The following is a 16,580-nucleotide window of genomic DNA, read 5'->3' as shown; positions in this document are numbered from 1 at the left end:
GGACTCGAGATATTTTTAATCAGAAATCAATTACCAGCACTACAAATAAGTAATAAGATAAAAACCCACTATCTACAGATTAAAAGAATTTAAAAACAAGAATTTATTTATTCAATCTAAAATATATATAAGACACGACGTTTTTCATCTGTAGATAGTGGGTTTTTATCTTATTATCTGTTCACCGCGCTTGAGTGTGGTTATCGTTATACAAATAAGTAACTTTCATGAAATGTATTATCTACGGTATTATAGTGATGGACAGTTCGGGGCCGTATTTTACCACAAGTCAGCCACTTCAGATCCGGTTATCTATTGCGCTCGGCCTAAGTCGCGCATGTGGGAAGCTGGATTCGACGGTGCTGTTCGCTGCACTCATGCTTTCAAAGAACTTCTCGCCATCGCACCGATGACGGTTCTCAAACCGAGGTATGAGTTTTTTTATAGATTCGCGAATCAAATCTGAGCTGCTGAAGTGATGCTTTATTGGATGTATATATTTTGTAGAAGCGGTACTGTTGATTTTACCTGTCTCGGCACAGAACATGCGCCAAAAATCGTCAACTTTCAACATATCCAGAAAATATGGTAATTTTCATGTTTACGTACATCTCTACCAACAAAAAACCACAACAAAAACAAAATTCATTTTGAAAAATAATTTAATCCAACATGATTGATTTTGCTGATTCGTTGAATAATGCCAACCTAAACTTAACTCGCATCTTTTTGCTATTGGTACCTCTTATACCCTCAATATATTATAGATGCTTTACTGTTACACCTATTGATCTGTGTAAATCTTGTATTCATTCTCTAAATAGTACTTTATTTCTGTGGGCTTATGTGCCCTTCTCTACATTGTTATTCTATTTAGTTACGGTATACCTGATGAGGCTGAATTGAATTAGTGAAATCAATCGCGTTGGATTATTTCATTTTTGGAAATGAATTTGTTATTTTTGTGGGTTTATCGTTCATTGGACTCTCTACGAAAAGTGAACCACCGTAACTAAGTTATTCTCTGTATATTCTAGAAAAACGTTCATATCTTCCAGCAAAAAGTTCTTGATGACTCAATCGCAAAACGCTGTGTACATTATCGATCCTATTATACCATCGGTGTTGTTCTGGACAGATGAAGTCCAAGGTAAATTCATTAATTCTTCATTTTACCTAATTGAATAATGATGAACAAAAGTTAGATGCTAGATATTTTGGCTGGTCACTCATGACCATTTCTCTCCGACCTCTGGCCAGTCCCCGATATCCTTTTATCTAACTTTTGTCACAAAACCCTTTATGTGCTGTTCATAAAATACGTTTACTTCACCCCTGTACACAATTTTGACATTACACAACCTTTTGGAGAATTGGTCAATTTTCCCCAGCCCCTTGAAGCATAGGTACATACTTCTAACAATCAAATAGCCCCTATGAATGATACAGTAATGTGAGAATCTCTCTATGCTCCGATGAATGAGTGACAGCTCTTCTGGCTTTGCGATCCACCACCTGGGGATGCACTGTGTGGCTCTGTGAGCTCAGCCACTGGGGGAAGAACCCTAATCCGATAATGGTAATATTCCTTATTGTTTCTCTGCTAGTCCTGGGATCTTTTCTTTGAGTTTCGGCACTAAATAAAAATGTTAACTCATAGATTTCGGGCGATGTTACGACTGAGCTTTATTTGCGATACGTCCTATGACGATGGCGTCATTCTCCCATTCTCAAATCACGTGAAATATATTAAATTTATACGTAACAATTCATTAAATGTTTTAGATATTCTAAGCGCGGTTACATTCGCGAACGACCTGTATATTCTTCACGGTGATTGTCGCGTCAGTCGTCTGTCGTTCGAACCGATCGAACGATGCATCATTAAACTCATCCGAGCCGAATACTGGTCGTTGAGCGCCGCGTTGTTACGACGATTCCAATCGGTCGTGATTCCCGCGTCGGCGAGGCGAACGATTCCGTACGACGCGATCGACCGCGTCAAATACGAAATATCGCGCATGCCGCATCGCGCCGACGAGTTAGAACAGTTAGAGTTGATTCTGTTGAAACTCGAGACGCCCGACCCGGAGTCGGACTTCGAAAATAACAACGGTAGTCCGATACCGCTGGAGAACGGAATGTACAAAGTGAACAACAAAGTGAACGATCTCGATTTGCCGTTTATGAATTCCGATCATCACGAGTCGCTCGCGGAGCTCGAACCGAATCTAGAAGAAAATGATTTAGAGAATATCGGAAACGATATAAGTGTAGTTATAACACCCGCTCATTCGGCCGTTATGAGTGAAGAGTTCAACGAGATCGATCTTAACGATGAACATATTATAGAAAATATGATTAATTCAAACGAAATCGCCGTCAAAATTCGATCGACCGAGAAACCTATAGATTTCACGGATAATATCGCGGAAACTCGCGCCACGTTCGAAGTTCCCGGCTCCGTTAAACGTCCGAATTTCATCGACGTCGAAAGCAAGGCGTCGATCGTGATCGCTCCATCCGGGAGTCGAAGCCCGTCGATGAAACGCGCGACGTCGAACGATAGTTTTACGAGTTTGGTTTTATCGGACGCCGTCGACAACGCCGACATCCCCGAATCAGTGCGAGGAATCTCGCGTAATAATTCGTATTCCAGTTTGAACGGTTTGCTCATCGATCAGTCGGGCGGCGTTCATGATTCATCTTCGTCAGCGGCGCCACCTAGTGACAACAATGTTAATCAAACAAAAACGCGCAAGAAGAAAACGAAGAAACCGCCGAAAGTCGTGGAATTAGGCGTGCCGAAAACAGCACCCGGTGAGTCACTAGATTTTTTTTTTTTTTCGCACATTCTTTCCAGCTACCAACATCGGTTTAAATGAATTTAGACTAGCGCTCACAATGGCTTATTTCTGTTTGGCATATTTTGAATCGAAGCTGCTCTAGATGATATTCATTCACATGAACAATTGCAGATTGTACTAAGATTAAGCGCGATTTTCTATGTTTTTGGCGAAACCAAAAGATTTGGTATTTCAGCAATCACAATGCTCTGCACAAAGGAATGAATGAAGGCAGTCTCTCTAAAATCTCAGCATATGGAGGACCATGATCCCTGAAAAGTACATGAAATTATATGACATGATTTTGGTTTTTTTTTTTTCTATCTGAAGCTCATCTGCGTGGACGCACCACGTCGGCGAGTATCGCTACGAAACCATCGGCCGAATTCATGCCAGTCACATCCGGGAAAATACTGAATTCTAAACCTGCAGCGATAATTGAACATAGGCGCTCAGTCACACCTCCACCCATCGCTGAACCTCAACCAGCCGCGATCGCAACAAACAGAATTATTAATCTAGCGGATGCTCAGCAGGTGGCGCCCATGTCAGTCGTTACGAAGAAAACTACGATGAAAGTGATGTCGAAAGCGAAGCAACAAACGGAACGATTGTTGGATCGGGTGAAAAAAACGTTTGATCCGGTCGTCGATGTTCTGAAAGCAGACGTGTTCGGAGCTCAAACTCATATCATGGTTTATCAGGATGGTCAGTTTAAGGTGAGTGCTACAGAGGCAAGGAAAAAGAGAGGTGAAGTGGCTGAGTGGTTTAAGCCACTCGTCCCTCATCAATCCAGGGTTCATGGGTTCAAATCCCAGTGGTTGCAGAGTTTCTTGCATGCAGAGAGGTTCCCCCCTGGCCTCTATCCCATTAACCAGGATAAAGAAACCTGAAAACTTATCACTATGCCTTGTGTAGTGTTGGGCAGGTCGAAGGAAATAAGTTCAGGGAAAATACTTAGTACGCTGATATCTGGTTGTAGTTCACTTGTTAATTCATTTTTTGTGAAGTTCTTGGGAGCCTGCAATGATCGAAAACAGGAAGAAAGTTTTGGACATCATTCTTAAGGTCTTAAGGGGGTGGGTCCAGGCTGCAGATAAATATCTGCATCTTAGTACAAGGATTTCATGTCGTGTCATATTGTAGAAACATCGCAGTGCCAGTATTGCTTCAACTTCCAGCTCTCATAATCAGCAATATGAACAACAGACCTATTTAAATTCCTTGAAACTATCGACCTCATCTACTCGGTGAGTAATGACCTTTTCATTTTTGAAGTTCTCTTTTCAGTCTATAAAACAATGATTTAGGCCTATATGTTTGTGAATAGTTGATACTATATCATATCCATTCTTGATGAATATTATTGAGTGAAAACCCTCAACATCAATTTAAACAACTGCTATTTTTTTTCCTTAAGTTCAGGTGGAAATGTTCTTGAATTTTTTTTTTTCAATTAATTTTTTTTCTTTCAAGAAAAAAACAATAGCATTTGTTTAGATTTATATTGTGGGTTTTCTCTCTCATTAGTACATAATATGTATGTTTGAATAATCTTCTCATAAAGGTCAAAATTGAGAAACCACAAGGTGGTTTTAGACGCCGCTCTTCTACGCCGTATTTTGGAAGAGTGGGTCGCCGAGCTGCATAAAACGCTGCATCGATATCACGAGGATCGACTAGAGCAGCTCCTACAGGAGGCTGTGCTCGTCTTAACGGCACGACGAGGGAAACAACCGTCAGTCGGTGGCAAATCGGTCAGAAACGATAATCAAAATGAGATGGAAATCGATGAAAAAACGAACCCGAGTGAATCGCGCGATTCAAACAATGTCTATAGCGGTAATGACAAGTGTGATTTAGAATCTAGTGATGAATTATCTAGTCAGAAAAACGTAACAACTGGAGCGACGAGTGAATTACCATCGATGAATGACTTAAAACCCGATGAAAATCTAGTCCAATCAAACGGTGACGATGATGATGATAATAATTCTATCTGTATTTGTTGCCATCGTAAACGTGTAATAGAAGAACGATTCGACGCTGAGAAGATACGATATCTCGTCGATCCGTTTCAGATGGACGAGGGTTTATTGGCGGATTGTCGGTTTTTGGCCGAGTTGTGTTTTTCAGTCGGTGTACACGGGAACGCGGCCAGTCAGTTGTTCAATCGACGGAAATTCGCCGATGTTTTCGCGAATTGCGCGTGCACGTGTTGCGGCGTGAAAACGAACACGACTGATTTGAAAAATCATGAGATAAGTGATGAAAATGCATCACCAGTCAATAGCCCAAAAGTTGACTCTCTACCAGTCGAAGCCCCACCAGTCAACACTGCACTAGTCAAGGCTCCACCAGTCAAAGCCCATGTAGTCGACACCCCACTAGTTGATGCCCCACCAGTTGATGCCCCACTAGTCGATGCCCCACTAGTCGATGCCCCACTAGTTGACTCCACACTAGTTGACACCACACTAGTTAAGTCTACACCCATCAAGGCCCCACCAGTCATTGCTCAACCAGTTGATAGCCCACCAGCCAATGCCCAACTCATCAAGGCTCCACTAGTCAATGCCCTGCCAGTTGACATCCCACCAGTCCGCACTGCACCAATTGATGCCTTGCAGACTACTGAAACTGATAACAGGGATTCGTGTGTAAACGAAAACCGACAAGTTGTAGAATCAAAGGCAAAGCTTCAAGAGCCAAGAGTAACCAGTATTCCGTCGATACGTACAAAGCATTCAGAGTCCGGTGAAATACAGGATTTTCCTCAATTAAAAAGTACCGATAGCAAAACGTTAGACAAAACTTATGACGAAGACTCTGAAATCGGCACGTTCATTCGCTGTTATTATTTCCTGCTCGATCCGTACAAAGTTCACAAAGTATTCAGCCATTGCAGTTTGGACAATCGAAAACAATCGTGGAACGCATTTGTGCAGTGTTTAGCGGGTACGCAATGATTTGAACCAAATTTCACATTCACAAATTGCAAATAATTTGATACCTGGGCCAGGTTTTGTAGATATGGAGGCAAAATGTTCCCCAGGAACATTTTGAAATTATTCTTCAGTTATTGCCATAGTTTATCAATTTTCACCCAATTTACCCGTATTGGTAACTTTGATACCCAGTCTAAGAAACCAGGTGCAGGTGATTATTGGTTTCGATTGTATTTTGGCTTTGATGATTCTGTTTTTAGAGAGACACGCGCGTGAAATGCAGAATACGTGTAAAATTCTGGAGGCATGGCCCGCTGATGAAACATTTGGTTTGACATTCATTAAACAGCTAAGAAAACACCCGGCTATACTCGCGTGTATGAAAAGGTGAATATCTCTATTGTTTCAAATTGAATATTACACAAATATAATGTGATTATGTAGAGAATGCTTTAACCAAGAATATTTGGTGTATTTTACTCTGGACAATGGATACCCGTAGTTGTCAAAGATTGAACACGAATGCCCTGGAACCAGTTGCATAGTCATGCTTAGAATGACCGCACCAAAATCCATTTTGAGTCTGTAGCCAACTTAAGACTAGTCTTAGTTCACTTTGGCGCTATAGCCAAAATAACAAACTTAAGACCAGTCTAAGTTCACTTTGGTTCTATAGCCAATCTAACAACAAAATCAGTCTCAAGATTTGAATCATGACTGTGTAACTGGGCCCCTGGTAATTTATTAGTTCGTCTGATCATAAAAATCTGATGATATTCGTTGCTGTATTTTCTTCACAGTTATTTTCAAACGAACATGGATAAAGCAGTTAAACTATGTGTCGAATTGTATCCTGAAATAAATGCCTTCGATGTTCATTATATGTCTGAGACGTCGTTCGATCGACAATTACCTTATTTGCCGCTTTATTTATACGCAGCATTTGAAAAATTCGAATCAAGGTAAGACGTCGATACCTGTCGACATTATACACGTAGTTTACATGTGGATTTCGGAATTGGTTTTTCAGTCCATTTCGGCCTTTATTTTACTCTAATAGAATAATTGGCTAATGAAAACCTGACATTAGTTCATTTGGCTAATTTCAACTTGAATATCGCTGTTGCATTGAGTAATATTTGAGATGAACCTTAGGTTAATCTTACCTAACACAAGGTTCAAGAAAGTGGCGTTCCAATCTAAAGACTGAAAATGTGAGCCATGTATATTATTCAAGGTGTTGTTATGTATGTAACTCATTCTATCCCGGTATTTATTGCATGTTTTGATTAAATGAATATTTATCGTTTTCTGTTTGTAATCTGAAATGGTCATCAGACACTCGTTTTGGACAGAATTATCTTCTAATCGTTGGTTGAGTATGCGATATGCCGAGTTATTGTTACGTGATCGTTACGATACAGAATTAACAAGCACGATGAGATGTGACTGTGGCATGCCGAGGTTTGTTGGATATAAAGTTATTCAGGGTCCAGTTTCACAGTTCTGAGTTAAGATTTGACTCTCGGTTAAAACATCGAAAATGAACTAACTTTAACTCAGAGTTAACTCTAACTCACAACTGTGGAACTGGGTCCAGATGTTCAGCAGACTCCTCCTCACTCGAATGAATTGGCACCAGTGATGATTTGAGTTAGAAAATGGAATATATTTCTGTTGCAATGCTCTTAACGTGTGTTGTTTGAGTTTGGTGACATTCGAGTTGATAGGAGTCTGCTGTATTTGCATGTACTATTATACCCCTACTAGATGCCCATACATGACACAGTTGGCTCTACTCGAGTTGGATCCAAGTTAATCTCATTAGAGTTCCGACAATTCCACTCAAAAAACCACATTTAAGATATTAATGGAAAATCTTTCTAATATTCGAACCGTCCAACTTTGATATTGCGCAAATCAGACAAATTTCCAAAAACATCTGACTTGAACAGAGTTTGCTGCAAAGTCAAATTTGCTTTAGTTGTCGTAGTTGGGGGACGTTCATTATGTTAACAACTCTCAACTTTTCCTAATGACTTTCCTAACTGGTGACTTACACTTAGTAAGAAATACAAAATAGGACTTATAAGTACAGACGACTAAACTGATGTTAACAACTTATCCCATAGCAACTTAGCTGTTCAACTGATGTATGCATGTACTTATACTTACCGTATTTAGAAGTCATTTAGATTGATAACTATGAAACAATCCAGTAATTATGTATTAGCAATTTGAATTAATTTTCACTTGTTTGATACGTAATATACTGTTTACGACACTTTTAATAATGATTAGGAAATTCTATTCGATTATTTCAGGCCATTTTCTCACAGATCAGAGACGTCCGTAAATCGCGATTTATTTGCTCTCGTGACGAGTCGTTGCGTCGATGAAACCGTGCGGGATTTGTGTTGGAGGTACTGTCGTTGGAGCATGTGGTTGCGACGTTGTACCGGTGGTAGTAATCTGGTGAAAGAGTTGCAGCTACAAGTCCTGTTGCAACTCGGAGACATGGACTTACTTAACGCTTATATTAACAAAGGTATATACAGTTAGAACTACTGGGCCCAGTTTCACGAAAAAGTTTTGCTAAAATTTTTGGTTTTATTGCTATCGGTTATTTAATGTTTTCATTGAAGCCAATCGTTCAAACTTCACCATTTTAAGCTCAAACTTTTTTCATGAAACCATAACCTGGTATAACTTCATGAAAACAATCAGGTAAAATAAGGTTCATTCCTTCTGTTTAGTAGTTGCCCTTATAGACAGACTTTTGACTAATTTCATAGAATGAGTATCAAAGTTGTTATTAGGGATAAATCCTTTACCTAGGTATTTACTATATTGGTTTAATGATAAACCTTGAAAATAATGATTGAGTTTGAATAATATACTCTAACCCTAGAAATAATGGACAGGTTTGAAGCATTTTTCTTGGAGGTTAGATTACAATGTATGGTACCTCTAATCTATGACACCTAACCTTGAAAGTGTTGTAAATTTCTATTTTCAAATTGTAATTTCAGGACTAATGAAATCCAAATTGGATTGGGAGATGCTTCTTCGCTTTAAAGAGATGCAGACTAAATGCTGCGATGCTCCAGAAATCACAGAATCTTCTGCTTCAACTTCTGCTAGTCATAGCAGTGATGTAGAGACGACAGCTCGGGGTAATACGCCGAATGATTGTTCGGAAACATGGCGTTGCGTAAAATGTGAAAATATTCTTGAATCCGTCCCGTGTGGAGCTAAAGAACGAGTTAACATTGAGGAAAAGCCTTTAAACGAACTCGCTGGAACTAATAACGCTACACCTCTTCACAATACTGATGATGAAATCGTTGAAATAGATAGTTTGTTTACTGGTTCGATTACGTGGGAGAAACTGGCGCGGTTGATACTGTTTAATTTCGATGCCGTTGTGACTATGGAGATGTTGACGCAGGTTGATATTCCACGTGGTTGTCTGTCATCCGACTTCTACAGACTGTGTTTCCGCGCAGAGGCAAAGAACGAATTACAGGGGTGAGTAGGATTAACATTAACACGCCGAGCCGCTACTACTCCTTGATTCCTTAAAAACTCTTTCTAAACGAAAAATCTGTCTAAAGGTACTTGAAACTCCTTTAATTTGAGCAAAATGCCCCAAAACTCCTTTAAAACTCCTTCAAGAAAAACTCCTTTTGAGAAATAAGCAAGTAGAAATTTTTGTCTAGTTTGTAGTTGTAAGTCGACTTCCCCTAAATCGGTTTAGAGTTTAGGTTGTGTATATGATAGAAAATTGCTTACAAAACCACTGAACCAGATAAACAATGCCGATTTAGGAAGAGTCTACAGAATTGGACTATGAAAGTGATGCAGACACTTCCTTGAAATTTTCTCCTCTAAAACTCCTTATATCCAGGAATGATTGATATATTTAGGGACCCTAAAATGTTATTTCTCTTGCGTGTATCAGAAATGTTTACCTTCTCATTACTTGATCGCATCATCACCATCATCATCATTTGTAGTCGGTTGAGTTATCTACTACTGGAACAAGTGAACACTTATTTATGGAAACAACATTCTCCACAACTTCCGTCGGATTTGATGTATCTTATTGAACAGGAAGAGAATGGGAATGAAGTCTCAAATTTGGTAAGTGAGCTGGTATTAGTCATTCCGTATTTGACCTGTGTCTATATCGGCTAGATTAGAATGGAGGGACCCGTGGAAATTGTAGACGCTCTTATTTGTGTTTGCAGTTGGAGCGTTTCGAGCATCGTTGCGAGGGTCGAAACTGGGATAACCCTGAAACTCACTGGGGTACAGTCGGATGTGTTTCTGGTGTATGCGTATGCTGTAATGTTGAACTGACACAGCGAGTGTCCGACTCAAATTCAACGGTATCGATGTATCCATGCGGTCATGCATTCCATACAACATGCGTCGTCGATGGCCGAGTTTGTTTACTGTGCTTTAAATAAACATTCCGTGAATAGTTCATGTTAATTAAGGAGGTCAGGAGGGTTCTCTTTTTTACCTCCTCTCCCCGGCTCGTCCATTTTTGCCTTAAATAATCATGATGGCTTAAATGATAGAATCTTGGAAACTTTTTTGTTTCCAAAAACTAGTGAGCAAAGTATCTGCCGGTAATACATTATAACGAACTCAGATACAATGATTCATCGGGTCTAACAAATATAGAATTTTGTCCAAAGTAAGACAATTCATTTTATTTCATACTCGATATAACGAACAGATTTTCTGGTCCCGTGAAGTTCGCTGTAACGAGGTTCCACTATATATTGATGCTGGTATCAATGTGAAGTATTAATTTTGAAAGTGTGGTGATAGAATGACTTAAATCTGGTGTTTAGAGTCAATTCATTAGTTCGTTTTCCATGAAAAATGTCCGAGGGGTGAGGTCCTCAACATACATATGGTTGAAGTTAGGACGATCGACAATTGTAAGAATGAATGGGGTTGAAGTGTAGAATTTAATAAGGGTTGCAGGATCCAGGCAGCAGATTAATACCTACATTAAACATGTGCTTTATATATTCTGCAATATATTGCTAGTCAACTGTAATGTACAAGGACTCCACATTCCTTTTGAAGATACAACAAACCACAAATTGTTACTTTATTGAATTAAGTTTATTTACTATTTTATAGAGATACGAATAAAAATACACCCGCTATATAAGAGTGATAATGTTGATTATTATTTAACAAAAGTCCGTAACAAAACTATAATGCTTTATTTATTGTAAAAAATAAAATAATGTTATCTAATAATAATATGGACGAAGTGATGGGAATTGATGATTTTATTCTTGGGCAGCTGATTCTGTATCATCGAGATGACAGCGCGAACTGGACGCTTTTATCCTTTAAACAGGCTTCCAGTGTTTTCTTTGTAACCGACCTACAAAAACCATAAAGACTTTTTATTAGTTAATACAACCCATACTACTGTGGTTAACTCGATTAACTTTAACTTCACTCAGAAATGGAGTGGTGTGGGTGAGTGAGTGATTATAGCGTGTAACCGTGGGATGCCAGGTCATGTTTATTTCTGTCATGTCCTCTGGTAAGACACTTATCCACATTGCACCTCTTCATCTGGTCTGACAGTTGGTGACTCTTGAGCGCTAGTTGCTCGGGAGTTGACTGGTTCAGTTAGAATGTATAAATTACCTCATAGCGAATGTAGGAATATTTGTAGAGAACAATAGGAACAGTTGATGATTTTTATCTTGCAACGCGTAAAGTTTATGTGTATTCGTCACCGTATAGGTTTCTTTAGCTTTATGTAGTAACTCGCTGAACCGTTGTATTCCTAAAACAGACAAAAAACTCGTGAATTAACCACCTTTTAACAAACTTAAAGGGAATTAGAATGTCTTTTCGCATCAACCTATTCTTTTAATCTCGCTTTAGTTTGGTGTATCCAGTATCGAAAATCATTATCCCCGATGCCAAAAATTCATGAAGACTACGCAGTATTTATGAATTTTTGCTGAGGCCAATGCTAAACATGCGTGTTATGTAAATGCTTAGAAAAGATTGAAAATTTAGCAGGGTGGCCACTGATCTGAAAAACTCTATTGCTGGATATTTCTTTATCAGTATGATATTCGACGAAAAATTAAACATTTTAAACCTAGAAATTTCTCTGATTCACTCTAGAGAATTTTGTGTAATCACATGGAAAAATCAGGGAAAACTAGGGGGATCTTTAATTGCGCGTAAAGTGGCGCCACCCTGTTTGGGCAAACTAAACCGAACATAAAATTCTATCTACCTTTATCTAGATCGGTATCTTCATCGTCGATGTTCGGCACCGATTCGAAAATATCACCGACGACCTTTTTATAAAACATGCGTAACAGATCCCGGCGATAATCCGGGCTCGTGTCGCGAGCGGTCTGTCGTTGTCGTAACGATTCCGTCGACGGACAGACGGAGCTAACGCAACGACGAGACGCCGTGTCGACGAGTAATAGAGCGAGAACGCTCGCGTCGAGTTGAACCGTCGTCGGTAGATTACGCGGATGAACCCAAGTTAACGATTTCAACGCTTCGAATGCAGTTCGCCAAAATCTGCTCACCTGAAATTGTACGGATAATGATTTAGGGACTACTAGTTATGTGGTAGTCATTTCTTAGATAAAACACCAGTCTAGGACTAAGTTGATTCAGGTTCCCTACAGATCAGTCATTCCTGGATATAAGGTGTTTTCAAGGAGAAAATTATCAAATTTTGAAGAAGCATCTGCATCACTTTCTTATCCCTATTCGAGTAGGCTCCTCCTAAGTTGGACTTGGTACTGTTTATCTTCATCCTTTCTAATTTTCAGTAACTGCCTAATTGGGCAACAAATCAGAGAGTTTGAAAGGAGTTTCCGGAATTTTGCTCTAATTAAAGGAGTTTCAAGCACCTTTAGAAGCATTCCATTTAGAAGTTTTTAAGGAATCGGTGGGACCGTGCGATTCTATGGCCAATCTAACAACTTAAGGCCCAGGCAGTCTTGAGATTACAGACCACTTTTCGACTTAGGTCATAGTGCTGTGCAACTGGGCCAAGGGGTATCAATTGATTAAATGAGCTACCTCACGTTCCAATTCAACTAGCGATGGTTTCGGTCCGCAAATAACCCACACTTCAACGCCATTCACCAACTGGAAAGTGAGCAGTCTATGTGGCACCTGAGAGAAATAAAACCAATCCTTTAATATCAGCAGTTGGCAAGAATTTTCCAATTAATGACGTTACACAATTGAACTAATTTTAACTTAATACCTTCAGACTTGAAGAAAAACTCCACAATTATGCAGAAAAACTAGGAGTGTACCGTAAAGTGATGTTTTGACTTATTGTACAAGCTATTTTCATAACTGTTCACTACTCTCATAGTTTACTCCATAATTTTGGGTCTTTTTCTTCGATCGAATTATTCAGTGAACGCACCTTCGGACTAGCTTTCGGCAGATAGATAGGAATATCTCTGAATGAACATTCCGGTAGCGATACGTTCAGCAACGATAGTAGAACCTGTTCGAGTTGCGACAACGACCACCATTTCTTCGACGCGGCGATGATTTTGCCTCGGATGAATAAACAGCCGTACGGACTGTCGGCCGCTTCGATAAACGCCTCTAAATAACTCTACAGAAAAAATATCCGATAATATCAAGGTTAATTTGAGTAAATACTAAGTTCCTTGTTTATGAGGCTCCATTGTTTACCTGTAAAATTAGATTTTCCGGACATGCGATGACATCAACAGAATGTGTCACACCACACAATAGCGGCGATCCGCGTCCTTCTAATAGTGTGTCGATTAAACTGGATGCCACCTGAAAAACATCAAAAATTTGTAAAGGATTTTGTTGTTCACTTTTCAAATGATCCTTTTTATAGGTTTGTGATAGGACTCGAGGCAAACATCAGCTCATGTTCCTGAATCTGAAAATAAGTTGTTGACATTTTTTTGTGAATAAGCATCTAAAAACACAATAGATTGTAATAAAACTTGTCAGGATAAATTCTTTTGTGGCTAAATTTCTCCACAAGTAAGCACCTTGCAGAGGGTGGTCACTTACCTCGAAATCAGGGAAAAATTGGTTATTTTCTTTTCTCTACTTTAAAAAGGCCGGGGAATAATAGTCGGAATATTTTGTAAAAAAACTAAAAAGCAGGGAAATGTTTGACGATTGCTAGATCGCGCATAAAATCAAACAGTCTTTGTCTTATGTATTTAACCGTGTTAATTCATTGGATACTTAGTAGATCAAGTCAGGGAAAAGAACACATATTTTAGGGAATAATCAGGGAAAAAGCAAGTCAAATAAGACTCCTGTTTTTCACGGAAATGAACAGTTCAGACGGTCTACCTTCACTTCTTTTTTGAGTTTTTCGACATTTTTAATCGGAACTAAATTCTCGAAGCCGTACATGAGCACGAGGGCGTTGAATACGTAAACGATTTGTTGTACGGCGAATTTCACATCGGTTTCATCTTCTTGTTTCACCAACAGAATACGAAAACTAAAACCAAACGAAACAACCAGTTAATCTTACAGGTTATGAGATAAATTAAAACCCACTTTTCACAAGTTAAAAGAAAGAGATTAAAAGCAAACTTAATTTTTTAAAGGTTAAAATGAGAGGACGCCGTAAGGGTTACCCCTAAAATGCGGTATTCACCTATCGTGAAAAACTTTCCAGATAACGTTTGAATTGTCCGACGACGCCGACAGTAATTTAGCCGCGTGATTTTCGGCGTATATGTCCAAACCATTCAAACCACCGATAACAGGGAACGGCAGCTGAAACGACATTCCAAAACTATAACATCATAATCAGATTTAGTCACTAACCTATCTGTGTCGGTCACGATCTGATCTGATCATTTATATAAACGGCATTTTGGCAAGGATAGAGAGGAGGGCACCGACACCGTGCATGAGGAGTGATCGTACCTGTTTGGCATCACCTTTTGTCTTCGAAAATATAGGAACCCCGCCATCAGCAGTGAAGCAGTAGAGGTGACGCACAGCCATCGATCAGTCTCTCTCCGTTTATTCTCGATATCGTGTCTCTATTTACAATCCCGAAATAAAGGTATTGATTTGAATTGAATAAGAAGCGACGACCTTTGAATTCTCGCTAACCTAGACTAGATGGCAGCACCACATGGTCTCGTAGGGGAATTTCTACGAACCTGTTAACTCTTTGAAGAAATAGAATAGTCGTTTTTCATCCGTTTTTTAAATTTTCAGCTCTCTACATTTAGTTAGACCCGCTGTTAGAAACGTGTATTTTTCCGTTAATAGTTTATCCGGTACTACACTTCAAAGACTCTGGCACGCGAGTAGTATGTTAGTTCCCATTTTTTCCGCCAACGTTGTGTATAGGGGCAGCACTCGACGGTCTAGATCAAACCGTGGCATTCGATTTGCATCCCGGCCACCATAACCGCCACAGGTAAATGAACTGAACTTGAAAAAAATTAACTGTAAGCCTGGAAATATTCGGGTTTCTTGAGAGAATCGGTTGTTAGTGGGTTCTTTAGTAACAATCCAATCGACAGCGCTGCTTCACGTAACCCTGGTTCTCCCCCCCACACGTAAAACTGAAAGCCCACGTACCGGTACGCATGACGACTGCCCGGGCCGTGATGAGTTGACGTTGAGCCGAGGCGCGTGCCACCACTCAGTCTCCGTCACGGGCAATTAAATCCCGATTACTCTGACCAGCTAGATGAGGCGCTCGGGCAGTGTGTACAGGTATTTATACATGCGTTTAGTAGTAGTGATTAGAGTGAGTGATTGTCAACTAACACTCACCACTGCTGATCCTGATGGCGCCAGGCCCGTGCTGGACTTTTTTGAGGGGCAGTTCCATTTCAAGAAAGGGCTCTTCCATGGTGAAACGGGCTTTTTTTCCTATTGAAAAATGACAGATTTTGAATGTATATGATTTCTAACAATGCCTCATTTATATTTTGCATGATGCTTAATTTTTTAAACTAATTACTTTTCATTTACTAAAAAAAAAAACGTGAAAATGTATCAAAATTTCGAAAAGTTTTGACCCAAATTTTTTTTCACATAGATTTTCGATCTTAGAGGATAAGCTTACGTTTTTCCCCCTGAACCCAACCTGCCGATTAAATAAATGAAGGTCCTGTCCTGGATACCACAACATATTAGTGGGATAAAGGGTCTACCTAGACATGGTCTTATCAAAACTGTTAGTAAATTCAGGGGGAAGGCATTTCGGCGGCAGGAGTCAATAACATCCCTAATATTTGAGAAAAATTGCCAAATAGGACATATTTTTAAAGGAGGTGTGAAAAATCGCTGCTTATTCTATGTTTTGGCCGCTTAGGTACCTGAAAAACCTGGTAAACTCGGCATTAGGCCTATTAGAAAAATCTAGAAAAAATCAGAAACTAAAAACGAATTTGACAAAGTTGCTTTTGACCACGCGTTTCTTCATTAGTAGATGATTCACAAAAAAATTAATGGCGGTCTAGATATCATTTTAGACCAAGAAATTCTCCATTCACCTGCCATAGATTTTTTCAGGGAATTTTGTTGGGAAAATTAGATAAAACTCTAGGAAATTAATGGGGGGAAATTAGCCATCCGGTTTTGCCAACTGATCTGTATTTCGATATGTTATCTTCATATTTCTATAGATTTTGGAATTTTTCGCTGTGATTACTTCGAATGGCGACGGCGCGCAAAAAAACAGGCCGCAGAAATTCTTCGAAAACGTATG

The 16,580-nt window shown here is 39.4% G+C and overlaps 2 protein-coding genes across 2 annotated transcripts; one reads left to right on the top strand and one right to left on the bottom strand.

Moving 5' to 3' along the window:
• The first annotated feature begins 543 nt into the window (after positions 1-543).
• Positions 544-11,049, top strand: LOC141913097 (uncharacterized). The gene is made up of 13 exons (XM_074804549.1): positions 544-588; positions 1,059-1,150; positions 1,786-2,820; positions 3,177-3,565; positions 3,993-4,096; positions 4,414-5,804; positions 6,055-6,181; positions 6,595-6,756; positions 7,133-7,258; positions 8,119-8,342; positions 8,827-9,325; positions 9,814-9,940; positions 10,048-11,049. The coding sequence occupies exons 2-13, from the start codon at positions 1,072-1,074 to the stop codon at positions 10,267-10,269; spliced, it is 4,485 nt and encodes a 1,494-aa protein (XP_074660650.1). The 5' UTR covers positions 544-588; positions 1,059-1,071; the 3' UTR covers positions 10,270-11,049.
• A 23-nt stretch (positions 11,050-11,072) lies between these two features.
• On the bottom strand, positions 11,073-14,915 carry LOC141913098 (protein fuzzy homolog). Its single transcript, XM_074804550.1, has 9 exons — positions 14,774-14,915; positions 14,499-14,620; positions 14,186-14,339; positions 13,538-13,648; positions 13,260-13,457; positions 12,902-12,997; positions 12,093-12,399; positions 11,486-11,627; positions 11,073-11,213 (listed from the first exon to the last, which is right to left on the bottom strand). The coding sequence occupies exons 1-9, from the start codon at positions 14,852-14,854 to the stop codon at positions 11,141-11,143; spliced, it is 1,284 nt and encodes a 427-aa protein (XP_074660651.1). The 5' UTR covers positions 14,855-14,915; the 3' UTR covers positions 11,073-11,140.
• Positions 14,916-16,580: the final 1,665 nt, after the last annotated feature.

This window comes from Tubulanus polymorphus, chromosome 11 (assembly GCF_964204645.1).
Source record: "Tubulanus polymorphus chromosome 11, tnTubPoly1.2, whole genome shotgun sequence".
Taxonomy (NCBI): domain Eukaryota; kingdom Metazoa; phylum Nemertea; class Palaeonemertea; order Tubulaniformes; family Tubulanidae; genus Tubulanus; species Tubulanus polymorphus.
Note: the sequence above shows the minus strand (reverse complement) of the source record. Positions and strands in the feature narration are given on the sequence as shown.